Below are 25215 nucleotides of genomic sequence, written 5' to 3'. Positions count from 1 at the left end.
ATGATCATGGAAACATACAATTTTAATAGAAATCAGAGAAATCAAACTAGCAGTATATGGAAGTCTCAGATAATTTGAAAGGAACTTCAAAAAAAGTTTATAATTAAAATAACAGTTGTCTTTTAACTCTGTTAATTGTTTCTTTTGCTGTGCAGAAGCTTTTTAGTTTGATATAATCCCATTTGTTTATTTTTCCTTTGGTTGCCTGTGCTTTTGGGGTCGTATTCATGAAGTCTGTGCCCAGTCCTACTTCATGAAGTGTTTCTCCTATGTTTTCTTTAAGAAGATTTATTGTTTCAGGGTGTATACTTAATTCTTTAATCCATTTTGAGTTGATTTAAGTATATGGTGAGAGGTATGGGTCTAATTTCATTCTTCTGAATATGGATATCCAGTTATCCCAGCACCATTTGTTGAAGAGGCAGTCTTTTCCCCAGTGTATTGGTTTGGTGCCTTTGTCAAAGATCAGATGGCCATAGGTATGTGGGTTGACTTCTGGATTCTCTATTCTATTCCATTGATCAGTGTGTCTGTTTTTATGCCAGTACCATGCTGTTTTGGTTATTGTAGCTTTGTAGTATAGTTTAAAGTCAGGTAGTGTTATGCCTCCAGCTTTATTTTTTTGGCTGCGAATTGCTTTGGCTATGCATGGTCTTTTGTTATTCCATGTAAACGTCTGGTTAGTTTTTCCATTTCTGAGAGAAATGTCATTGGAATTTTGATGGGGATTGCATTGAATTTGTATATCACTTTGGGTAGTGTGGACATTTTCACTGTGTTGATTCTTCCAATCCAAGAGCATGGGATATCTTCCCATCTTCTTGTGTCCTCTCTAATTTCTCTCAGGAGTTGTTTGTAGTTCTCATTATAGAGATTTTTCACATCCTTGGTTAACTCTGTTCCTAAGTATTTTATTTTTGGATGGCTATTGTAAATGGGCAAGCTTTCTTGATTTTTCTTTCTGCATGTTCGCTATTGGGGAATAGAAATGCTACTGATTTTTGTGTTTGGCAAATTAAAATTAAATTAAAAATAAACTAAAATAAAATAATAGTTAAATTTTTTAATGAAGTGAATGACATAGATTAGAACACAAAATGTCCATCAATTTTTCTCAAAAGAGCTCACACAATCACTAAATAAATTTTCACACTGATAAATTTTCTCCCATTTTTCTGAGATGCAGGCCTAATGGTTCTCCTTTGGGCTCTCTCCTGGAGTTCCCAAGATTTTACACTTGTTGTTGCCTATGTCAAAAGTGCTCTTACCTTCATTCTTCCATCTGATTTTGATTCTTCATTTATATCTCAGTTCAAATGCCATTTTTACTTATAGGCTGTTTGTCCCTACCCCGTCACACAGCATACAAACCCAGCTTAGAGAAAATGTATATCCTACCTACATGCTGTTTTGACCTAAGTTTCCACTTTTGTTTTTATAGCACAAATCTCACTAAAATTTTGTTTATGCTGTATATCTAAAGTCTACTCTAAAGGTAAATACTTTATTTTTGTGTGCACTAGAGTGTATATAAAATCTAGTAACTAAATGATCCTGAATATATTACTTTCAAAAAATATTGAACAAAAAATCTCACAACCCCTGCAAAAAAGAATAGTTATTGATTGAAAAATATGTTAATTTCTGACAGAAAAATACATAAAATATTTAAATGGGTATGATATGCTATATATCTTTAAAAGATTTTAAATTGAGGTTTAACTATCCTGTACCTTTTGGCCATTTGTATGTCTTCCTTTGTTGTTGTTGTTTTTGTTGTTGTTGTTGTTGTTTATTTCTTTATTACAAATATTCATGAGGTACAAAGCTGATTGTTCCCCCATACCCATTACCAGTAATTGTTTTTGTACCCTTTGTCCCCTTCCAATTGTCCCCCAAACTCCCTTCCCCTCCCCTGCTCCCCTCAACTTTAATTTGTAGCCCTAGGAATGTTCCCTCCCTCTGTTGGATCACGGGACTACCGTGGTCTTTCTTTCCTGCCTTCCTTTCTCTCTTAGCTCCCACTAATGAGTGAGCACATGAGGTATTTATCCCACTGTGCTTTGCTTGTTTCACTCAACATAAGTTTCTCCAGGTTCATCCATGTTGTTGCAAATGGGAGTATTTCATTCTTTTTTATGGCAGAGTAGTATTCCATAGTGTATATATACCACAGTTTCCTTACCCAATAATCTATTGATGGACATTTAGGTTGGTTCCATATCTTGGCTATTGTAAACAGAGCTGCAATAAACATGGGAGTGCAGGTATCTCTTCGACATGATGATTTCCATTCCTCTGGATATATACCCAGAAGAAGGATTGCTGGATCATACGGAAGATCTATCTGTAGTTGTTTGAGAAACCTCCAAATTGTTTTCAAAGTGGTTGTACTAATTTACAGTCCCACCAACAGTGCAGTAGTGTTCCCTTCTCTCCACACCCTCGCCAGCATTTGATATTCACCATCTTTTTGATCTTAGCCAGTCTAACTGGAATGAGGTGGTATCTCGATGTGGTTTTAATTTGCATTTCCCTGATGACTAGTGATATTGAGCATTTTTTCATGTATCTGTTGGCCATTTGTATGTCTTCCTTTGAAAAATGTCTATTCAGCTCCTTTGCCCATTTTTTAATTAAGTTATTTGTTTTTAACTGTGTAATTGCTTGAGTTCCTTGTATATTGTGGATGTTAATACCTTGTCAGATACATAGTTAGCAAAAATTTTCTCCCACTCTGTAGGTTGTCCTTTCACTCTGTTGATTGCTTCCTTTGCTGCACAGAAGCTTTTTAGTTTCATACACTCCCATTTGTTTATTTTTTCTTTCTGTTGCCTGTGTTTTCACGCTCAAGTTCATAGTCTGTCCTCTGACCTAGTTCCTGTAGTGTTTCACCTGCAGTTTCCCTTAGTAATTTTACAGTTTCAGGTCTTATACTTAAGTCTTTAATCCATTTTGAGTTGATTTTAGTAAATGGTGAGAGGAGCATGTCTAGTTTCATTCTTCTACATATGGATATTCAATTTTCCCAGCACCATTTATTGAAGAGGCAATCTGTTCCCTAATGTAGGTTTTCGTTGCCTTTGTCAAATATCAGATGGCTGTAAGCGTGAGGGGTGTTTTCTGGGTTCTCTATTCTGCTCCTTTACTCCGACTGTCTATTTTTATGCCAGTACCATGCTCAACATCACTAGTCATCAGGGAAATGCAAGAGATATCACTTCACCCCAGTTAGACTGGCTAATCAAAAAGACAGAGAATAACAAATGCTGGTGAGGGTGTGGAGAGAAGGGAACACTCTGACACTATTCGTAGGATTGTAAATTAGTACAACCACTATGGAAAACAGTATGGAGGTTTCTCAAACAACTACAGATAGATCTTCCATATGGTCCAGGAATCCCTCTTCTGGGAATATACCCAAAGGAAATCATCATGTCGAAGGGATTCCTGCACTCCCATGTTCATTGCAGCTCTGTTTACAATAGCCAAGACGTGGAACCAACCTAAATGTCCATTGATGGATGATTGGATAAGGAAACTGTGGTATATATACAACATAGAATACTACTCTTCCACAAAAAGGAATGAAATACTCCCATTTGCAACAACATGGATGAGCCTGGAGAAACTTATGTTGAGTGAAATAAGCAAAACACAGAGGGATAAATACCACATGTACTCACTGATATATGGGAGCTAAGAAAGCAAGAAGGAAGGAAAGAAAGACCACAGTAGTGCATTGGACTTGCACAGGGAGAGAACATTCCTTGAGCTACAAAGTGGAGTGGGGAGGAAAGGGGGATGTGGAGGGAGGTTGGGGATAATTGGGTGGGGGACACGGGGTACAAATGCAATTTGTGGTAATGGTTATCCTACCAGTATGAATCTGGCCCTCACATCATGGGCACGAGGGTGATGATCAGCTTTGTATCTCATGAATATTCATAACCAGAAAAAAAAAATGTGCAACACCTGTACACTGAAAAATAAAAAAAGAAAAAATGCTGAGAGAAAATAAAGAAGACCTAAAATAGGAGAGATTTACTGTGTTCATGGGTTAGAAAATTCAATTTATTATGATGTCAATTCTACAAAAAATGGTTCCACAGATTAAATGCAGTTCTAATCAAAATCCCAGCAGGCTTTTTTATTTTTTAAAATTGGCAAGTTGATTCTAAAATTCTAATGGAAATTCAAAGGACTTTGAATAGCCAAATAACTGGAAAAAGAGAATTACGGTTGGAGGACTTACACTATTTTTAAGAGTCATAAATGATTACTTGAGGTGGGAAAGGGGGAGTAGGAAGATTGGGTTAGGATGAAACCAAGTAATGGACACAAAGAATGATTATGTTTCGTAATGATGAACATGCTAATAATACTGATCTGATCACCACATGTTGTACACAAATACTGATAGTCAACTCTGTACCCCACGAATATGTATAATCAATTCTGTTTCAATATATGTATAAAAAACAAAGATACTGTAATCAAGATAGTATGGTATTGGTATAAACGTAGATCAACAAATCAGATAGAATACAGAAAGAGACCCACACAGATAGGTAAATTGATTTTCAACAAAAGGTGCCAAGCATTAAATAAGAAAAACATTATCAGATTATGACTTCAACTATTTCTAGCCACATTGAAAATAATAATAATAATAATAATTAATAATAATAATAATAAACCTTGATCCTTCACATTTTTTTACAAATATTAACTTGAAGTGGACTATAAATTTCAATGTAAGGGTTAAGACTATGAACTTGTAGAAGAAAATACAGGATATTTCTCTTCTGAAAAAACAGTGATATTTGTTTGGCAAAATTTCTTAAATAAAACACACAAAAACATGAATAATAAGAAATCAATAAAGTGGGCTGAATCAAAATTAGTATATTTTACTCCTCAAAAGAAATGAGAGTGAAAAGGTAAGCCAAAGGCTGAAGAAAATATTTGTAAAACAGACCAAGGAGCTCTTCTAAAATACATATGAGTATGAAGACCTCCTACAGCTCAATGAAAAGACAGAGAACCAAATATAATGAACAGAAGATTTAAACAGACACCTCACCGAAAAACATACCCATAACAAATAAGCACATGAAAAGATCCTTAACATCTTTAGTCATTAGGGGTAAGTAAATTAAAATCACACTTAGATACCATTATAAATTCCAAATAATGACTAAAATTAAAGTGATTGACTAAACTAAGTAAGATGAGAGAAAAATGGAACTGTCATACATAGCCATAGAGAATCAAAAGTGGTACAACCACATTGGAAAAAAGGTTGGCAGCTTTTTCACTTACGTATACACCTACCACACAGAACAGATGTTCCACTTTTAGGTATTTGTCCAAGAGAAATAAAAGCCTCTGTGAATAAAAAGAGTTGTAAAAAAAATTCATAATAGCTTTATTTATAATAGTTCAAACTAGGAAGTCTATGTTTCTAAAACTTATTAACTATTTTGATTATAATGTTTGCGTGTATGTCCACATGATTTAATCAGAAATATTAATCAGAACTACAGATTGATCTTTCATACGATCCAGCAATCCCACTACTGGGTATATACCCAGAGGAATGCAAATCATCATGTCGAAGGGATACTTGCATTCTCATGTTCATGGCAGCTCTGTTTACAATAGCCAAGACATGGAACCAACCTAAATATCTATTGATGGACGATTGGAAAAGGAAATTCTAGTATACATACACCATGTAATACTACTCTGCCATAAAAAGAATGAAATTCTCGCATTTGCAACAACATGGATGAGCTTGGAGAAACTTATATTGAGTGAAATAAGCAAAGTACAGAGGGATAAATACCACATGTACTCACTCATAAGTGGGAGCTAAGAGAGAGAAAAGGAAGGCAAGAAAGACCTCAGTGTTGCATTGGACTTGCAGAGAGAGAGAGCATACCTAGGGATACAAAGTGGAGTTGTGGGGAAAGGGAAAGGTGGAGGGAGGTTGGTGATAATCGGGTGGGTGACACAGGGCACAATTACAATTTGTGGTAATGGGCATGCTGCCAATATGGATCTGGCCATCACATCTGTGGCATAAGTGGCAACAACCAGCTTTGTATCTCATAAATATTTATAACCAATAAAAAAAATTACAATTCCAAAAAAAATTTTAAATAAAAATTTTAAAGGTTATTTTTTAAAAAAAGATTTAACTATCTTGCCAGATATTATTTTTATTTTAATATATGACAACAATTAACAAGAGTTATAATGCACTGAGTGATCAATTTAGGCTAACTATATTCATATCTACAATATTATTATCACTCTATATTTACTTACATCTGTATATATATGCATATATATATGTGTAACTTACATATACATAATATATACCTAATATTATAATGGCTGATCTTCCAAAGAGCCCTAAAACTGGTTTTTCATATGTGCTTCACAGATGGGCAAATTGAGGTGAGGGAATATGAAGTAGTGGTAGTAAGTGTTGGAGCCAGGGATCAATCCTATTTCATATGATTCCAGGTCTCTGATTGCTATAGGACATAGCACTGCCTTTTCAGAATTGCAAACATAATTATCAAGATTAAATCAAAGAACATGGTAAGAATATGTATTTTTATTTAAGACACCCAGTGTTTACAGCATCAAAATGATAAGAGAATCTTTAACAGATACAAGTAGAAAATTTTATAATTGGACAAATTTCCTTCCCCTAAATTAAAAATGTTATTTGACATAATAATTTATGATGCTAAAAATGTCAGTTATTTAATGAAATGACATTCTGTATTCAATCATATCTTGCAAAGAGCTTTTATCTGGAATTCTCAAATTTATGACTATTTGAAAATTGAATATTCATCAAATATCAAAGGAAATTCACTGGAGCGTTGATCCAGCAGTCACTAATTTGCAAGGCAATGGAGAAATATCATGAGACTTCTGCATAAAAACATACCAAGTCCAAAAAATTGTCTATTCCTAAAGAGAGAATATTGTTATGACTTGATCCTGAAAAATCTGGTGACTGATGCTCTAAAATTTTAAGTTCTAAGAATATAAATTCTAGCAGAAAATTCCTATTGAAATATTTTCATTTTTGTCACTTGTAAAAATATCTTTGACACATTTTCAGCGATACAGTGCCTCACAGATCTTGTGAAGCTTAGGTGTTCTCTGTAATGTGTTATTCAAATTGTTGATTTTTCTCACCTTTTATTGTTTTCAGGATTTGAGTAAATTGTGATGCTTCAGTGGAAGTATCCATATTCCCACATTTACCTTTATTTTTGAAACACTAGAATATGCCTTGAGGATTCAATTCTCCACTGCTAGTCCCCTAATTCTTTAAAGGAGGCCTGTTGCATATTTTAACAGCTTTATTGAGGTATATGTTATAAAATATAAGTATTGACACATGAAAACACCCATGAAGCTACCACCAAATCAAATAGTAAACATATACATCCCCCGAAAATCGTCTTTGTAGCCTTTTGTAATACATCTTGCTTAACCCTCTCCACCTCCCTGTCTCTATGCAACCACTAATCTGCTTTCTGTTACTGTACATTAATGTCTGGTTTCTAGAGTTTTATATAAATGGAATCATACAGTATGTTCTTTTTATTATCTGGCTTCTTGCACTCAGCATAATTATTTTAAGATTCATTTATGTTGTTGTGTATATCATTATTTTGTTATTTTTTATTGGTTAGTAGTATTTCATTGTATGTAATATCACAATGTGTTTATCAGTTCACCAGTGGATATTTGGTTTGTTTCCAGTTTGGAACTGTTAAAAATGAAGCTGCTATTTAAACTTGTGTACAAGCCTTTGTGTGGATATATGCTTTTCTTCATTTGGATAAATGCCTAAGAGTGAAATGTTTGGATCATTTTGGGGGGAGGGGAATGTTTAATCTTAGCCATTCTAATAAGTGTGTAAATGGTATCTCATTGTGCCTTTAATTTGAATTTTCATAAATAATAATATTGAGCATTTTTCATGTGCTTAATTGCCATCTAAATGTTTTCTTTAATAAAGTGTAAGTTCAAATAATTTGTCTAATTTTACTGAGTTTCTGCCTTCTTTACATATATGAAAGTTCTTTGTATATTCTGGATACAATTACTTTATCATACATGTGTTTTGCAATTTTTGTCCCAGACTGCAGCTTGTTATTTCTTTCTCTAACAGTACTTTTCAGATAACAGAAGTTCTTAACTTTAAATATGCCTTTTAATCAAATTGTTCTTTCTACAGATCATGCTTCTGGTGTCATATCCAAGAAATCTTGGCCTAACCCAAGTTCACAAAGGTATTCTTCTATTTTTCCTTCTGGACATTTTATAAAGTGAGGTTTTATGTTTAGATCTATCATACATTTAAGGTAATTTTTGCATGTGATGTGAGGTACTGGTCAAACTTTTTTTGTATGTGGATATCTAATTTTGCCAGCCTCATTCATTCAAAAGACTATCCTATCTCCAAATGCCTTTGCATTTTGGTTAAAAATCCATTTTTCATAATGACAGGTTCTATTTCCAGTCATTCTTCATTATCTTCCTTGATTTACTAGTCTGTCTTTACACCAAACCACTATCTTGATTACTATAGTTTTAGAGTAAATCTTGAAATCAGGTAGTATTACTTCTCCGATGTTATTCTCTTTTCTTTAAGGTCTGGCTATTCTAGTTTCTTCACATTTGGATATAAAATTAGAATCAATGTATCAGTTCTACCAGAAAAAAGCTGCTAAGATTTTTATTGAATTGCATTCAATCTGTAGATCACTTTGAGAAGAAATAACAGTTTAATAATATTGTAAATATTAGGAAAAAAACATATCTCTCCATTTATGAAGGTCTTAATTTTTCTCAGCAACACATCATAGATTTCAGTGGCTAGGTCTACCATATCTTTTGATAGATACAACCATATATTTTACATCTTAACACTATTGTGAATGTGCTTTAATTTCAATTTTTTACTATTCATTTAAATGGAAATAAACCTCATGTTCATGGGTTGGAAGAATTAACATCATAAAAATGTCCATATTACCCAATGCAATCTGCACATTCAATGAAATCCCTATCAAAATATCAATGACATTCTCTCAGAAATAGAAAAAAATCAATCTTAAAAATTATATGGAACCACAAAAGACCCTGTATAGTGAAAGCAATCTTGCACAAAAAGAACAAAGTTGAAGGGATCACATTTCCTGACTTGAAAATATACTGTAAAGCTGTAGTAACCAAAGCAGCATGGTACTGGCATAAGAACAAACAAATTGATCAATGAAATAGAATAGAGAGCCCTGAAATCAACCCACAGACTTAAGGCCAACTGACTTTTGATGAAGGTGCCAAAAATATACAATGGGGAGAGGATAGCTCTTCAACAACGGGTGTTGGGAAAACTGGATGTCCATATGCAGAAGACTGAAACTAGACCCCTATCTCTCACCATACACAAAAATCAACTCAAAATGGATCAAAGACCTAAATTTTACACCTAAACTATGAAACTTCTAGAAGAAAACAGGGGAAATGTTACACTAAATGGGAGTGGGCAGCACTTTTGTTGAGCAAGACTACAAAGGCACAGGCAACTAAAGCAAAAATACATAAATGGGACTACATCAAACTAAAATACTTCTTCACAGCAAGGGACACTGTCAACAAAGTGAAGAGACAACCTACAGAATAGGAGAAAGTATTTGCCAACTACATATCAGACAAGGGGCTAATATCCAGAATATGTAAGGAATTTAAAAGACTGAACTGCAAAAAAAAATCAAAAAATAAAAAATAACAATTAAAAAATGGGTAAAGGAGGTAAATAGACTTTTCTCAAAAGAAGACCTACAAATGGCCAACAGGGATATGAAAAAATGCTCAACATCACTAATGAACAGAGAAATGCAAATCATAACTGCAATGAGCTATCATCTCACTCCAGTTAGACTGGCTATTATCAAAAAGACAAAAAATAACTAATGGTGGCAAGGATGCAGATGAAGGGGAGCCCTTAAGTACTGTTGGTAGTATTAGAAACGAGTACAGCCATTATGGAAAACAGTACGAAGGTTTCTCAGACAAATGCAAATGGAACTGCCATATGATCGAACATTCCCACTGCTGGGTATATGCCCAAAGGAATAAAATTACATCATGTCAAAGGGTTCCTGCACTCCCATGTTTATCACAGCTTTATTCGCAATAGCCAAAGTATGCAACCAACCTAAAGGTCCATCTATGGATGATTGGACGTAGAAAAATGTGGTACACACACACACACACACACACACACACACACACACACACACACACACACACACACAGTGGAGTACTACTCAGCCATAAAAAGAATGAAATTCTGCCATTTTTTGCAGCATTGATGAGCTTGGAGAAACTTATGTTAAGTGAAACAAGCTAGGCAAAGAAAGAGGAAAAACCACATGTCCTCACTCATAAGTGGGAGCTAGTAAATAAATTGAAACAAAGATGAGCTTTCAAAAGTAGAGTGCAGAACTGTGGTTACTAGATGTGGCAAATGGGGAAGGGGAGAGGGCACAATGAGACTTTGGTTAATGGACACAAAACAGCTAGTGAGGAAAAATAAGTTCTATTGGAATACAGTCAAGCCGGGCATCTATAATTAACTATAATTTATCACATGTTTTCAAATGGCTGGAAAAGAGGAGCCTTAAATGTCCTTAATACAAGAAATCATTAAGTTTTGTAATGGTGAATATGGTAATTACCCTGATTTGATCATCACACATATATATGTATTGCAATATAACTCTATACTCCACAAATATGTATAATCAATATATTTCAATAAAAAAATTGAAAAACCAATTTTTTGTTTCATTGATATTTTGTATCATTTTGGGGGCTTCTATTTCATTTAGTTCTACTCGGATCTTTATTGTTTCATTCTGTCTTCTAACTTTGGGTTTGGATTGTTCTCGTTTTTCTACTTCTTTAAGGTGAAACGTTAGGTGATTACTTTGCCATCTTTCCATTCTTATGAAGTAAGCATTTAATGCAATAAATTTCCCCCTTAGTACTGCTTTTGGAGTATCCCACAGGTTTTGGTATGATGTGTCATTATTTTCACTAGTTTCAAGAAATTTTCTGATTTCCTGTTTAATTTCTTCTTGGACCCATATGTCCTTAAGTAGAATGTTGTTTAATTTCCATGTGTTTGTATAGTTTCCATGGCTTCAACTGTTATTGATTTCTAATTTTAATTCATTGTGATCTGAAAACAACTATATGCCAACAAATTTGAAAATCTGGAGGAAATGCATAAATTTCTGGACACGTACAAACTACCAAAACTGAGCTATGAAGATACAGAAAATCTGAATAGACCAATAACAATAAAAGAGATTGAAGCTGTTATCAGAAGTTTCCCAACAAAGAAAAGCCCCGTGCCAGATGGGTTCACTGTAGAGTTCTACCAAATCTTCAAAGAGGAATTGATACCAATTCTCTACAAACTATTCCAAAAGATTGAAACAAAGGCCATTCTCCCAAACTCATAGAGTGAGGCAATCATCACCCTGATACCAAAACCACACAAAGATACAATGAAAAAGAAAATTACAGGCCAATATCCTTGATGAATATATATGCAAAAATCCTCAATAAAATACTAGCTAACAGAATACAGCAACACATACACAAAATTATACACCATGATCAAGTGGGATTCATCCCAGGTATGCAGGTTGGTTCAACATATGCAAATCAATAAATATGATATACCACATCAATAAAATCAAAGACAAAAACCATATGATCTCTATAGATGCTGAAAAAACATTTGACAAAATTCAACATTCATTCATGATAAAGACTCTCTACAAGTTAGGTATAGATGGAAAGTATCTCAACACAATTAAAACCATATATGATCAGCCTACTGCCAATATCATCCTGAATGGGGAAAAGCTGAAAGCTTTTCCCTTAAGAACAGGAACTAGACAAGGTTGCCCACTCTCACCACTCCTACTCAACATAGTGTTAGAAGTACTAGCCAGAGCAATCAGAGAAGAGAAGGAAATAAAGGGTATCCAGATTGGAAAAGATGAAGTCAAACTGTCACTGTTTGTAGATGACATGATCCTATATTTTGAACAGCCTAAAGCCACTACAAAAAATCTTTTAGAGTAGATAAATGATTTCAGCAAAGTTGCAGGATACAAAATCCGTAGTATTTCTATACTCCAGCAGTGAAAATGCCAAAAAAGAAATCAAAAAAGCTAACACATTTACAATAGCCACCAAAAAAATAAAATACTTAGGAAGAAAGTTAACCAAGGATGTGAAAAATCTCTATGAAGAGAACTACAAACCACTATTGAGAGAAATTAAAGGGGACACAAGAAGATGGAAAGATATCTCATGCTCTTGGACCATAAATATTAACATTGTGAAAATATCCATATTACCCAAGTGATCTACAGTTTCAATTTAATCCCCATCAAAATTTCAATGACATTTTTCTCAGAAATGGAAAAAAAAACTATCTAGACATTTATATGGAATAACAAAAGACCACACATAGCCAATACAATCCTGAGCAAAAAAAATAAAGCTGTAGGCATAACAGTACCTGGCTTTAAACTAATTACAAAGCTATAATAACCAAAGTGATCTACAGTTTCAATTTAACCCCCATCAAAATTTCAATGACATTTTTCTCAGAAATGGAAAAAAAACTATCTAGACATCTATATGGAATAACAAAAGACCACACATAGCCAATGCAATCCTGAGCAAAAAAAATAAAGCTGGAGGCATAATAGTACCTGGCTTTAAACTAAATTACAAAGCTATAATAACCAAAACAGCATGGTACTGGCATAAAAACAAACACACTGATCAATGGAATAGAATAGAGAACCCAGAAATCAATCCCTACACCTACAGCGATCTGATCTTCGACAAAGGCACCAAGTCTACACACTGGGGAAGATACCACCTCTTCAGCAAATGGTGCTGGGAAAACTGGATATTCATATGTAGGAGAATGGAACTAGACCCATACCTCTCATCTATACTCAAATCAACTCAAAATGGATTAAAGAATTAAATATACATCTGGAAACAATAAAACTCCTTAAAGAAAACATAGGGGAAACACTCCAGGAACTAGGAGTGGGTACAGACTTCATGAATATGACCCCCAAAGCACAGGCAACCAAAGGAAAAATTAAAAAATAGGACTATAGCAAACTAAAAAGCTTCTGGACAGCAAAAGAAACAATCAACAGAATGAAAAAAACAACCAACGGAGTGGGAGAAAATATTTGCAAAATATACATCTAACAAAGGATTAATATCCAGAATATACAAGGAACTGAAACAAAATTACAGCAAAAAAAAATAATTATAATAACCCAGTTAAAAAATGGGCAAAGGAGCTGAGTAGGCATTTCTCTAAGGAAGATATACAAATGACCAACAAACACATGAAAAAATGCTCAACATCACTCAGCATCTGGGAAATGCAAATCAAAACCACACTGAGATACCATCTAACCCCAGTTAGGATGGCTAAAATCCAAAAGACTATGAACGATAAATGCTGGTGAGGTTGCAGAGAAAAAGAAACTCTCATTCATTGTTGGTGGGACTGCAAAATGGTGCAGCCTCTATGGAAAATGGTATGGAGGTTCCTCAAACAATTGCAGATAGATCTACCATACGACCCAGCTATCCCACTGTTGGGAATATACCCAGAGGAATGGAAATCATCAAGTTGAAGGTATACCTGTTCCCCAATGTTCATCGCAGCACTCTTTACAATAGCCAAGAGTTGGAACCAGCCCAAATGTCCATCATCAGATGATTGGATACGGAAAATGTGGTACATCTACACAATGGAATACTACTCAGCTATAAAAACGAATGAAATACTGCCATTTGCAACAACATGGATGGACCTTGAGAGAATTATATTAAGTGAAACAAGTCAGGCACAGAAAGAGAAATACCACATGTTCTCACTTATTGGTGGGAGCTAAAAGTTAATATATAAATTCATACACACACACACAAAAAAAAAAAAAAAAACCGGGGGGGGAGAAGATAAAACAACCACAATTACTTGAAGTTGATACAACAAGCAAACAGAAAGGACATTGGTGGCGGGGAGGGAGGAGAAGGAGGAGGGAGGGAGGTTTTGGTGATGGGCAACAATAATCAGCCACAATGTATATCAACAAAATAAAATTTAAATAAATAAATAAACTACTAGAACTAATAAATGAACTTAGTAAGTGTGGGACATACAAAAATCAATTCTATTTCGATATGCTAGCAGCAAGCAAAATTTGAAATTATAAAGCAATACCATCAACAACTGCTTCAAAAATATAAAATACTTAAGGATAAAACTGACAAGATGTGTACAAGATCTATACACAGAAAGCTACAAAATATGGCTAAAGAAGATCTAAATAACTGAAGAAATATACCATATTCATAGATTGAAGACAATATCAAATGTGAATTTTACCCAAATTTTTATGCAGATATAATTCCTACCTAAATCTGAGCAGGTTTTTCTGTAAAAATTGACAAGTTTATTCTAAAATTTATGTATAAATGCAAAGGATATAGAATAAATAAAACAGTTTTGAGAAAAAACAATATAGGGGGACAAAAATTACTTGACTTCAAGACTTACAAATCTGCAGTATTCAAGACAGTATTTGCATAAAGATTGAGGGATAGATCGATAGAACAGAAAAGAGGATCCAGAAATAAACACATATATGTTATTTTATTTTTGACAATGATTTAAGCATCACTACGTATATCACTACAGATCCTAGGGACATTAAAAAGAAATGAGGTGACAGTCGGTAAATTTGTGCAAATGAATTTGGACATATATTTGAGTGTACAATTTCCTAGAAAAACACAACTCAGCAAAAATAAAACAGATTAATTCAAATTTTGTTATATCAATATTTATGAAAAGCAAATTCATCTATAAGGAAAACCCTTCCCACAATATAAAGTACAAGGCAGAATGGCATCCCATGTAAATTACTCCAAAAATCATCTATCTTCCACAAACTCTTCCAAAAATAAAGGAAAAGACACTAATTTTAAAAGCCCACAATAATCTTGATAGAAAAACCTGGTGAGGGCATTAAAAGGCCAATCTCTTTCATGATCATAGATACTACAGCCTAAGTAAAATATTAATAAATTAGCAAATTGAATTCAACAATATATAAAAATGGTAATATATCATGACACATTAGAATTTATTTTTAAAAATATGAAACTGGAGAAGGGCATCAAGATTGGAAAAGATGAAGTCAAACTCCTTATTTGCAGGTGACATGATACTATGTATATAAAAACCTACAGACTCTATCAAAAAACCCTTAGAGCTGGTTAATGAGTTCAGTAATGTTACAGGATACAAAATAAACACCCAAAAATCAGTTGCATTTATATTCTCAAATAATGAGCTAACAGAAAGAGACATCAAGAAAGCAAGTCCGTTTACAACAGTCACACAAAAAATAAAATACCTAGGAATCAATTTAACCAAGGAGGTGAAATATCTCTACAATGAGAACTACAAACCACTACTAAAAGAAATGAAAGAAGACACAAAAAGATGGAAAAACATTCCATGCTCTTGGATTGGAAGAATTAACATTGTGAGAATGTCCATTCTACCCAAAGCAATCTACAGATTCAATATAATCCCCATCAAAATACCAATGACATTCCTCACAGAAGTGGAAAAAACAATCTCAACATTCATATGGAACAACAAAAGACCCCAAATAGCCAAAGCAATCCTGAGCAAAAAAATAAAACAGGAGGGAAAACCCTACCTGATTTCAAATTATACTACAAAGCTATAGTAACCAAAACAGCATAGTACTGGCATAAAAACAGACACTTAGACCAGTGAAGCAGAATAGAGAACCTAGAAATCACCTCACAGGTTTACACCCACCTGATATTTGACAAAGGCAAAAAAAAAAAACATACATTGGGGAAAAAACTGCCTCTTCAATAAGTGGAGCTGTGAAATTGGATATCAATATGCAGAAGAATGAAACTATACATGCATCTCTCACCATATACCAAAATCAACTTAAAATTAATTCAAGATTAAGTATAAGACCTGAAACTATAAAAGTACTATGGGAAAATATAGGGGACATACTTCAGGAACTAGGTCTGGGCACAGACTTTATGAACAAGAGCCCAAAAGCACAAGCAACAAAAGAAAAAATAAACAAATGGGACTATATCAAACTAAAAAGCTTCTGCACAGCAAAGGAAATAATCAACAGAGCAAAATGACCGCTTACAGGGTGGGAGAAAATTTTTGCAAACTATGCATCCAACAAGGGATTAATATCCAGAATATACTAGGAACTCAAGCAATTACACAGTAGAAAACCAAATAACTCAATTAAAAAATGGGCAAAGGAGCTGAATAGACATTTTTCAAAGGAAGACATACAAATGGCCGACAGGTACATGAAAAAATGCTCAATATCACTAGTCATCAGGGAAATGCGATTAAAACCACATTGAAATATCACCTCACCCCAGTTAGACTGGCCATAATCAAAAAGACTAACAAATACTGTTGGTGGGACTGTAAATTAGTACAACACTATGCAAAACAGTATGGAGGTTTCTCAAACAATGACAGGTAGATCTACCATACTATCCAGCAATCCCACTTCTGGGTATATACCCAAAGGAATGGAAATCATCATGTCGAAGGGATACCTGCACTCACACGTTCATCACAGCTCTGTTTACAATAGCCAAGATATGGAACCAACCTAAATGCCCGTGGACAGATGATTGGATAGGAAAATGTGATATGTATTAACCATGGAATACTACTCTGCCATAAAAAAGAATGAAATTCTGCCATTCACAACAACATGGATAAGCTTGGAGAAACTTATGTTCAGTAAAATAAGCAAAGCACAGAGGGGAAAATACCGCATATCCTCACTCATAAGTGGGAGCTAGGAAGGAAAGAAAGACCACAGAGGTACGTTGGATTTGTAGGGGGAGAGAGCATACCTAGGAATACAACGTGGAGTGGGGAAAAGTGGGATGGGGATGGAGGTTGGGGATTAATTGGGTGGGGAGCACAGGATATAATCTCAATTTTTGGTAATGGGCATGCTGCCAGTATTGATCTGGCCATCACATCTTGGGCATGAGTTGTGACAATCAGCTTTGTACCCCATGAATATTCATAACCAATAAAAAAAATTACAATAAAATTAATTAAATTAAAATAAACAATAAATAAAATAAAAATATTGAAATGAAAAAATATTTTGATTATCTCAATGTAAATATTTTTGATATAATTTAAAATTTATTCCCAATAATTCTCTTAGCAAACTGAGAATAGAAGCAAACTTTCTTATCTGTTGAAGAGGATGTAAATAGCACTTTGAAAATTAAGTTAAATTAAAAAACTGATAAATCCTGAGATTTGACATATATATTGCAAAGTTACCAAAAATGATGACTCACAATCTACAATTAGCATTTTGAAAATAGTGTCATGTTAATCATTTGTGTGACAGCACATGCTACAAAAATTATGTAAGAAATATTTTCATAATGTTAAATACATATGTAAAATGTGGACTTTTCACAGGAATGTTGGAAAAGATTAAGGAATCTTAAGGAAAAGATTAGGAAAAATTGGAAAGATTAAGTATAGAAATAGTAAAAGTAATTATCACTAGATTTGTGATTATTCATATATTTTCTTATGATTCTCTGGATTTTATACTTCTTTAAATTAAAATATAAAAAGGAAGAAAACTAAGACCTAGATATCTTATACCTACCATAGGAGGTGTGGAACAAATGCAGGAGGACAGACATGTACTTTATCATCTGGTTTTTAATGCTGTGTGTTGGCCTGTGTTGGATGCTATTCTTGCATCTCTCTTTCTCTAAGGACACTATCCTCTCTGGTACATTCTTCAGGATTTCTGCCAAGTTTATTACACAGAAGATTCATTAGTGACTTTTTAAATTCAGTTATCAAGGTCCCTTTTGTTTATTCATTTCATTTCAGCTCTGGCAAATAAAATAAATGCTAATCTTATTAATGTGAGAACTTCTCACCCTGTCCATAGGAATCAGAATATCAACTCTTTGAAAACCAAACAGAATTCTGATATTCAAAAAAACTTTGAATATTATATTAGTTTCAATTTTAGATGACTTTTTATTGTTAAATAATAACACTTATTGCATATAATTTGCTATCAAAGTTTATAATACTTATACTTATGTTTTAAAACCAAATATGTGATTTTCAAGTCATATAATAAAGAAGAAAGAGCTGGGCAAACAGTCATATTGAATATATTAAAATAAGAGAAGTAAACATGTGTGAGAAATTTATTGATGAAAAACCTTTGGCTGTATGTTGGAGATGATTATTTCAGAGATTGAAGGCACTCCAGAATGCCATAAGGGGAGTGTCGTCCATGGGCAACAGTGCTCAGAAGTCCAAATACAAACTTCCACCAACAAGATGCCCTCCTTCTAGTAGTCTGCAGGAAAACCATTGTTACACATCCGGTGGAAGCTATGATGGACTCTCAGAAGAGTAAGTACGACTTCTGTGATTTCATTTTTCTTTTTGAGAAATTAGATCAATATTTCTTCAGAGGAACAGGTTTGATCTACATTTATCAAAATCAGTGATGTGTATAGCTATTTAAATACTGTAAAAAGAATTAAATTTATATCTGAATTGTATTTTTTTTGTAGAAAGCATGACCAGTGAATATACAGCTTAGCCAAGATAGTATGTAGAGAGTGTTATCTAGATTGTTACCTATATCCCCCACTTCGAAGTGAAAGTAATGTATGTTTATATGAAAAATCATCTCCAAACATGATTCATTTACTAAAAATTGATATAATAAACAGCCTCTACGGTCTTAAATTTTTTTTAAGTCTCTCAAAGACATATAGAGAAAGCAAAAAGGCGAGCTACAGTTCAATAATTTTCTCAAATTTTATCTCTTAGTATTTTGAACAAGAGGAAAATGTTAAAGATTGGAAGAAAAGATAGCTATTTCAGAACAAGGGATTCTACTTGGTATGGCCAAAACTATATATGTTACTACATACTGAACTCAGTGCAGGAGAGCTGAAGAAAGGGCTTGACAGGAGACTAGGCTGGCTACAGAGACAATCCATCAATGTATCTAAACTCAGTCTACTTAGCTATTACCAATGTGTCTCTACAATCCCTGGGAATGTCACAGGGCTCTGCAGAAAACCCCAGAACAGTCTTCCTTCTCTATGATGGTGACTGTCTAGTCTATGAGTTTAACTGAGGACTAAACACATCTTATAGTTGACCCTGTCCCCAATTCTAAAGGAAGGAATGATTTTAAAGAAACAAACAAACCAAAAAAAAAAACCTATTCACATTACAATCTAATCGGGACCTCCAGGGAAAATAATTTTTCATTTATTGATATAGGCAAATCTCAAACCCTAGATTTACTGATTCAGGATTAAAAATATTTGAGATGGTCATATAATAACTTGATGATTGTTGAGAAAAATTATGAAGAGCTATTGGCACAAACTCAGAACACAAAGTTCTTAAAAATTAATATGTCACTGAAAGATGGATTCAAGAAGCATAAATGGTTATGATGAGGGGAAGATGGTTTATTTGCCCAAAACAGGAAGAAGAACCCAGGTATTACTGTGATCCTTGGTTTGGGTATTACGACTAAGCTGAGCAAGCATCAACAGATTGTACAAATAGATCCATGAGATTATACAGATTCATGAATATTCATAAGACATCACGAAATTTTTAAATAGCATACGGCAAATTATATATTTGATTGTATAGGTTCTGTATTAATGTTCACATATCTGTATTACATATAATACATCTAGGTATATTTGCAGAAGAAAACTGTAAAATCATACATTCCAAAATATTAGCTTCTCTGCTATGCTAAATTCCCATTTTTTTCCATTTTTACATATCAGACCAAATTTTTCAATTTTATAAATGACCCATATGGTAAAAGCAGATAAAGTATAAATGGAAGGTCTTATAATTTCCAATTGCTTTAAAATACATTAAAAAAATAAGTTAGCTTGATACTTTAAAATTTTATTCTGGCAGCTTGTGGAAGATAATACTGATGCTTAATGTCTTCTCTGAGGACACTATTATTACTAATGATTGTTAGGGGTGTTTTTTGGGGGGGGTTGTTTTGTTTTTTTAGTACACAGAAGATCCATTACTAGCTTTTGAACCTGTGCTATAAAAGACTTTCTGATGTTTCAACTTAATTGTAGATTACAAATGTCAAAGTGGTAGTGTAGTAACCTCTCTCAGAGTTTCAAACATTAGATTTTCTTACCAAAGAAATTGTTTTTAACATTACTCACCTTGAAAAGCTTTTTATTCCAGTAATGAAGAGATATTGGAGAATAATGAAGAAAATATTACCTTGATGTACAATAACAGAAAATCCATTGAGGGGATGCTTTGCACTATATTGCTAATAGAACACTAGTAAGTTCCCAAAGCTGTGTCTGATTATGCTTAGCCAAGAATGAGCACAAGTTTACATACAAGTCTCACTGCACATTCATTTTCAATTTTGTATCCTTAACAGTTTATGTGGTTGCACAGTAAGAGAAAATATGACTAACTTTTAAAATCATGAGAGCATTGCCATTGGATACACTATATCCCTAATAATAATTAAGAGGTCATCAAAATGTCACATAACCTATTATTACGCAGTAGCATCATGTGCTGCATCTTCAAACTAAAGAAGATCTTAGGTGACATCATCTCATTAGAGATCCCTACATGCATTGTAAATGTAAAATATTTGAAAAATACAATAAAAAGATATCAGTTAATCACACTTCAGAGTCAATTATTTTGACAAAACTTAACTTACTATATAGGAAAAGTGGTTTACTCATGGAATATTAGCATTTATAATTACAGTAAAATAATCATATTCCCAGTCTTTAATATCTGCTTAAGTGTGCATGGCTGAGTTTAATACCATAGTGAAATATTTAGTGTCTATGAGCTGAACAGAATGTGACTCAAAGGAGGTAGGTGGGTTCCTAAGGTGGGTTGTCAGTTCATCTTAATGTGATCCATTGAGATTGTTTCCTGTGTGACCCTACTATCTTTCAGAGTTCTGGCTCTCAAGAAAACCAAGATCACAGTTAATGATGCTTCTCTGACATAATGTCATAAATGTGAGAACTTGACACATGATTGGAAAAGACCCTGGTGAGAAGGGAACCCATCCTGGTAAGAAGGAAATATTTTAATCAGTGCATTGAATTGATTCCTGTAACTATTTAATTGCAGTCTCTCAGGGAAATCCATTTTCACTCACTGATGTAGGAAAAATAGCAAGTCCTTACAGACATTGACTGAAACATTTAATTGATGGCTATTGTAATTAATTTGCAATAACTGAGGGAAAAAAAAAACTGTAAAGCAGCTATTGACCCAAACAGTGCTGCAAAGTTAACTTATTATTTTATTATCTTAATGACAGCTATTTCAAGGAAGCAAAATGGAAATTTAGCTACTAATTTACATCACAGATAAGGCAAGGAAGAAAAGTCAGTTATCTCTTTGGTAATGGGTATTAGCAGAGAATGTGGCAGTTTTGTAGTATGACAATTCAGTAACACACTTTCTAGTCTAAAGCAAAAAACCACAGGTAAATTTTAAAAACACAAAATATGAGATCCATAGGCATAGAATTTTTTTTTATAAAAATCAAATTCAGTGATAGAGCAATATCAAGAAGTCCAAATAGGAAAGAAGATAGTTTTGTACACGTATGGAGGAAAATAACAATGTTGGCATTCAACCAGCCACCATTTGTTAGGCATTGACTACATGACTGGGTTGTGTTAGTTTTGTATGTTGCCAGGGTAGGTGCCATGATAGAAATAAGTACTGTTTGGCAATGGTACATAAATGGGAGTTGAAGGGTCCAACACAGCCATCCGCTTTAAAAGGACTTCCCAAAGGAAATAATACTTAGGCTGAAAGGGAAAGGGAAATTGATGTCCTCAAGTTGAATTCAAGGACTGTTAAAGAAAGATGGAGTGACAATGGGAAACAATTGGAAGGGAGATTGCTCCAGACAGGTGCTTCCTATGAAGTGATTTTCCAACAGCTGGCATATTATGTGAGCTGAATTATTGTAATCAATTAGCTTTATTAGAAGGAATACTTGCAGAGAAGATGCTAGGAATATAGAGTCCATGAAATCAATGTTGCATGTTTCAGTATGAGGCATATGTGGCTGTGCATAACTAAATTTCAGAAAAGAGATCACTAGTGGATATACAGGTAAAAGAATTATCACATGTAGATTCTATTTGGAGACACAGTTACCACCCTCCCCAAAGTACATATGCACTTTATACACAAAATGACAAAAACATATTTTGTTATAGGGGTTGTACATAAAATTATAATTAGTGGTGGATTTTGGAGAGCCTCTACAGCAAGTCCAAATTATTTGTTATGTAATTGTGTTTTAACAAGGACCAATCTGAGAGCAAAGATATGAAACTGTTACTGAACTTTAAGATTTAAACTTCAAAATAGAGAAGAATACATGGGAGTAAAGAAAAATCTTAATATTTATGATATCACAAAGCATTGTCAATAAAAACCAATCCAGAATATAGACAAGGAAATTTAAAATAAATTTGGGAAAATCCAACGAAGAGATGGAATCTACAGCTTATTAGATTGTGGCACAGTTAAATTGATCTTTAAGAAATAGCTCTTCAAAATAAGAAAAGGAAACTTACAAGCTAAGTCCATGAGTTTATTGATAATATTAATGACCAAATTGAAGAATGATTCATGTGGACCAGTGACTTGCTTGAGTTTACTTCTCACGTTTCTCACTACTGAAATTTGGCATTCCTATATTCTAATAAAATATCTGATATTTTGTTCATGAAGACTATACAAAAATCAGGGGTCAATTATGGGAAACCACACAATAACAACATTCATCCTCCTGGGACTAACAGATGATCCACAGCTTCAGGGTTTCCTTTTAGTTTTGCTGTTTTTTACCTACTTATTGAGTGTAACTGGGAACTTGGCTATTATTTCACTTACATTTATAGATTCTCACCTTAAAACACCAATGTACTTTTTCCTACAAAATTTTTCCTTCTTAGAAATCTTATTCACGTCAGCTTGTATTCCTAGATACTTGTATAACCTATCCACAGGTGACAAGACTATTACCTACTGCGCTTGTGCCATTCAAGCATTTTTTACTGATCTTTTTGGAGTAACTGAATTTTTTCTCCTGGCCATCATGTCCTATGACCGCTACGTGGCCATCTGCAAACCCCTGCATTATATCACCGTTATGAGCAGCAGAGTCTGCCGAAGACTCATACTTTGCTGTTGGATGGCTGGCTTGTTAATCATACTCCCACCGTTTAGCCTGAGCCAAAATCTGGAATTCTGTAACTCTAACGTTATTGACAGCTTTCTTTGTGATGTGTCTCCCTTCTTGAAGATTTCATGCTCAGATACGTGGCTCATTGAGCAGATAGTTATAGCCTGTGCTGTGTTGACCTTCATCACAACCCTTCTTTGTGTAGTTCTCTCCTACACATATATGATCAAGACTATTGTAAGATTCCCTTCTGCCCAGCAAAGGAAAAAAGCCTTTTCTACCTGCTCTTCCCACATGATTGTGGTTTCAATCACCTATGGCAGCTGCATCTTCATCTATGTCAAACCTTCAGCAAAGGAATCAGTGGCTATTAATAAGGGTGTGATAGTGCTCACTACTTCAATTGCTCCTATGTTGAACCCCTTCATTTACACCTTGAGGAACAAGCAAGTAAAACAAGCCTTCAATGACTCAGTCAAAAGAATCGCCTTATCGTCCAAGAAGTAAAGAAATGCCAAAGTTCATGATTCGTTATAATAGGAGATTGATACCCAAAGCATATATCGTTAAGTTCCTAAAATAATTTGTTCCTTCCTATTCCAAAGTTCATTCAAATAAAATTTCTCGAAATATTTTTTGCATCCACAACTTGTTAGTAAGGTCTAATCTTTTCACTTCTTGCAAACACACTTCTTTTATTGATGTTATATTAATAGTTTTCTATGAGAACAAAAATATCACATCATGTATAGCCTTACAAAAAGCGCAAACCAAAAAATTTTTTTAAAAAGCAAAATGGTACAACTTATAAAATAATAGATTAGAAAGAAATCTATTAGGCAATAATGCTCACTTTTTTTTATTTTACCCATACTTCTCAAATAATCCCTTGATTCATTAAACACACATTGCTCTCTCACTTACATTATTTAAAATAAAACAGTACAAAACCAACAATAATCCTGCCCTCATGCAGCATATATCACAGAACAAATGTATAGCTAAAATGTAAAAATAAGTTAGTACCACTGTTAAGAATCCTGAGACAAAATTTAAATGAAAGGCAACCAAAACGGCAACTCATGCAAATTATAATACAGATTATTCAGGATTCATCTATACTGTCAAAATTATTAAAATCATAAGTACATTCCCAAAATGAAAATGATGAAAAGCTCTTCTTAAAAAGCACAGTAAGTTATAAGGAAAAAGACAAAATAATAATTGAGTTTGAGGAATTGATTATTGGTAATCCAAAAAGCATCCAAAAACCTGAAGCAAATTTTATTATTTAATCTTCAAATCCACATGGTAACATAAGCAAGAAAGTGACAGCAAGTCAAAAGAACCTTGACATGCTCATTCAGAAATTAAGAAAATCAAACCAACAAAATACATGGAAGCCTCAGCCCAGGTAATACATCACATTAATGTAAAATATTCATTGCTAAAATAAAACTAATTATGCTTAATAGTACAAGCATAACCAAATAAAAATGTTTAATTTTTTTAGATTATCTTGTATATATTAATGAATAGAGATTAGAATGAAGATAAGCCCAAAGGCAGAACATCAGCCTTATTTAAGAGTGTTGAAATTCCATTGACCACAAATAATTATAAAGAAGGGGTGATGAATTTCAAGTCCAAGCTGCTTCCTAGAGCAAGA

The 25215-nt window shown here is 33.7% G+C and overlaps 1 protein-coding gene across 1 annotated transcript; it reads left to right on the top strand.

Moving 5' to 3' along the window:
• The first annotated feature begins 23117 nt into the window (after positions 1-23117).
• On the top strand, positions 23118-24053 carry LOC134360792 (olfactory receptor 6C2-like). The gene has a single exon (XM_063075586.1). It carries the CDS (start codon positions 23118-23120, stop codon positions 24051-24053), a length of 936 nt encoding a protein of 311 aa, XP_062931656.1.
• Positions 24054-25215: the final 1162 nt, after the last annotated feature.

This window comes from Cynocephalus volans, chromosome 12, assembly GCF_027409185.1.
Source record: "Cynocephalus volans isolate mCynVol1 chromosome 12, mCynVol1.pri, whole genome shotgun sequence".
Lineage (NCBI taxonomy): Eukaryota > Metazoa > Chordata > Mammalia > Dermoptera > Cynocephalidae > Cynocephalus > Cynocephalus volans.
Note: the sequence above shows the minus strand (reverse complement) of the source record. Positions and strands in the feature narration are given on the sequence as shown.

Bases quoted from the DNA above. Each gene is read 5' to 3' on its own strand.
- LOC134360792 (XM_063075586.1), top strand. From the start codon at position 23,118: ATGGGAAACCACACAATAACAACATTCATCCTCCTGGGACTAACAGAT.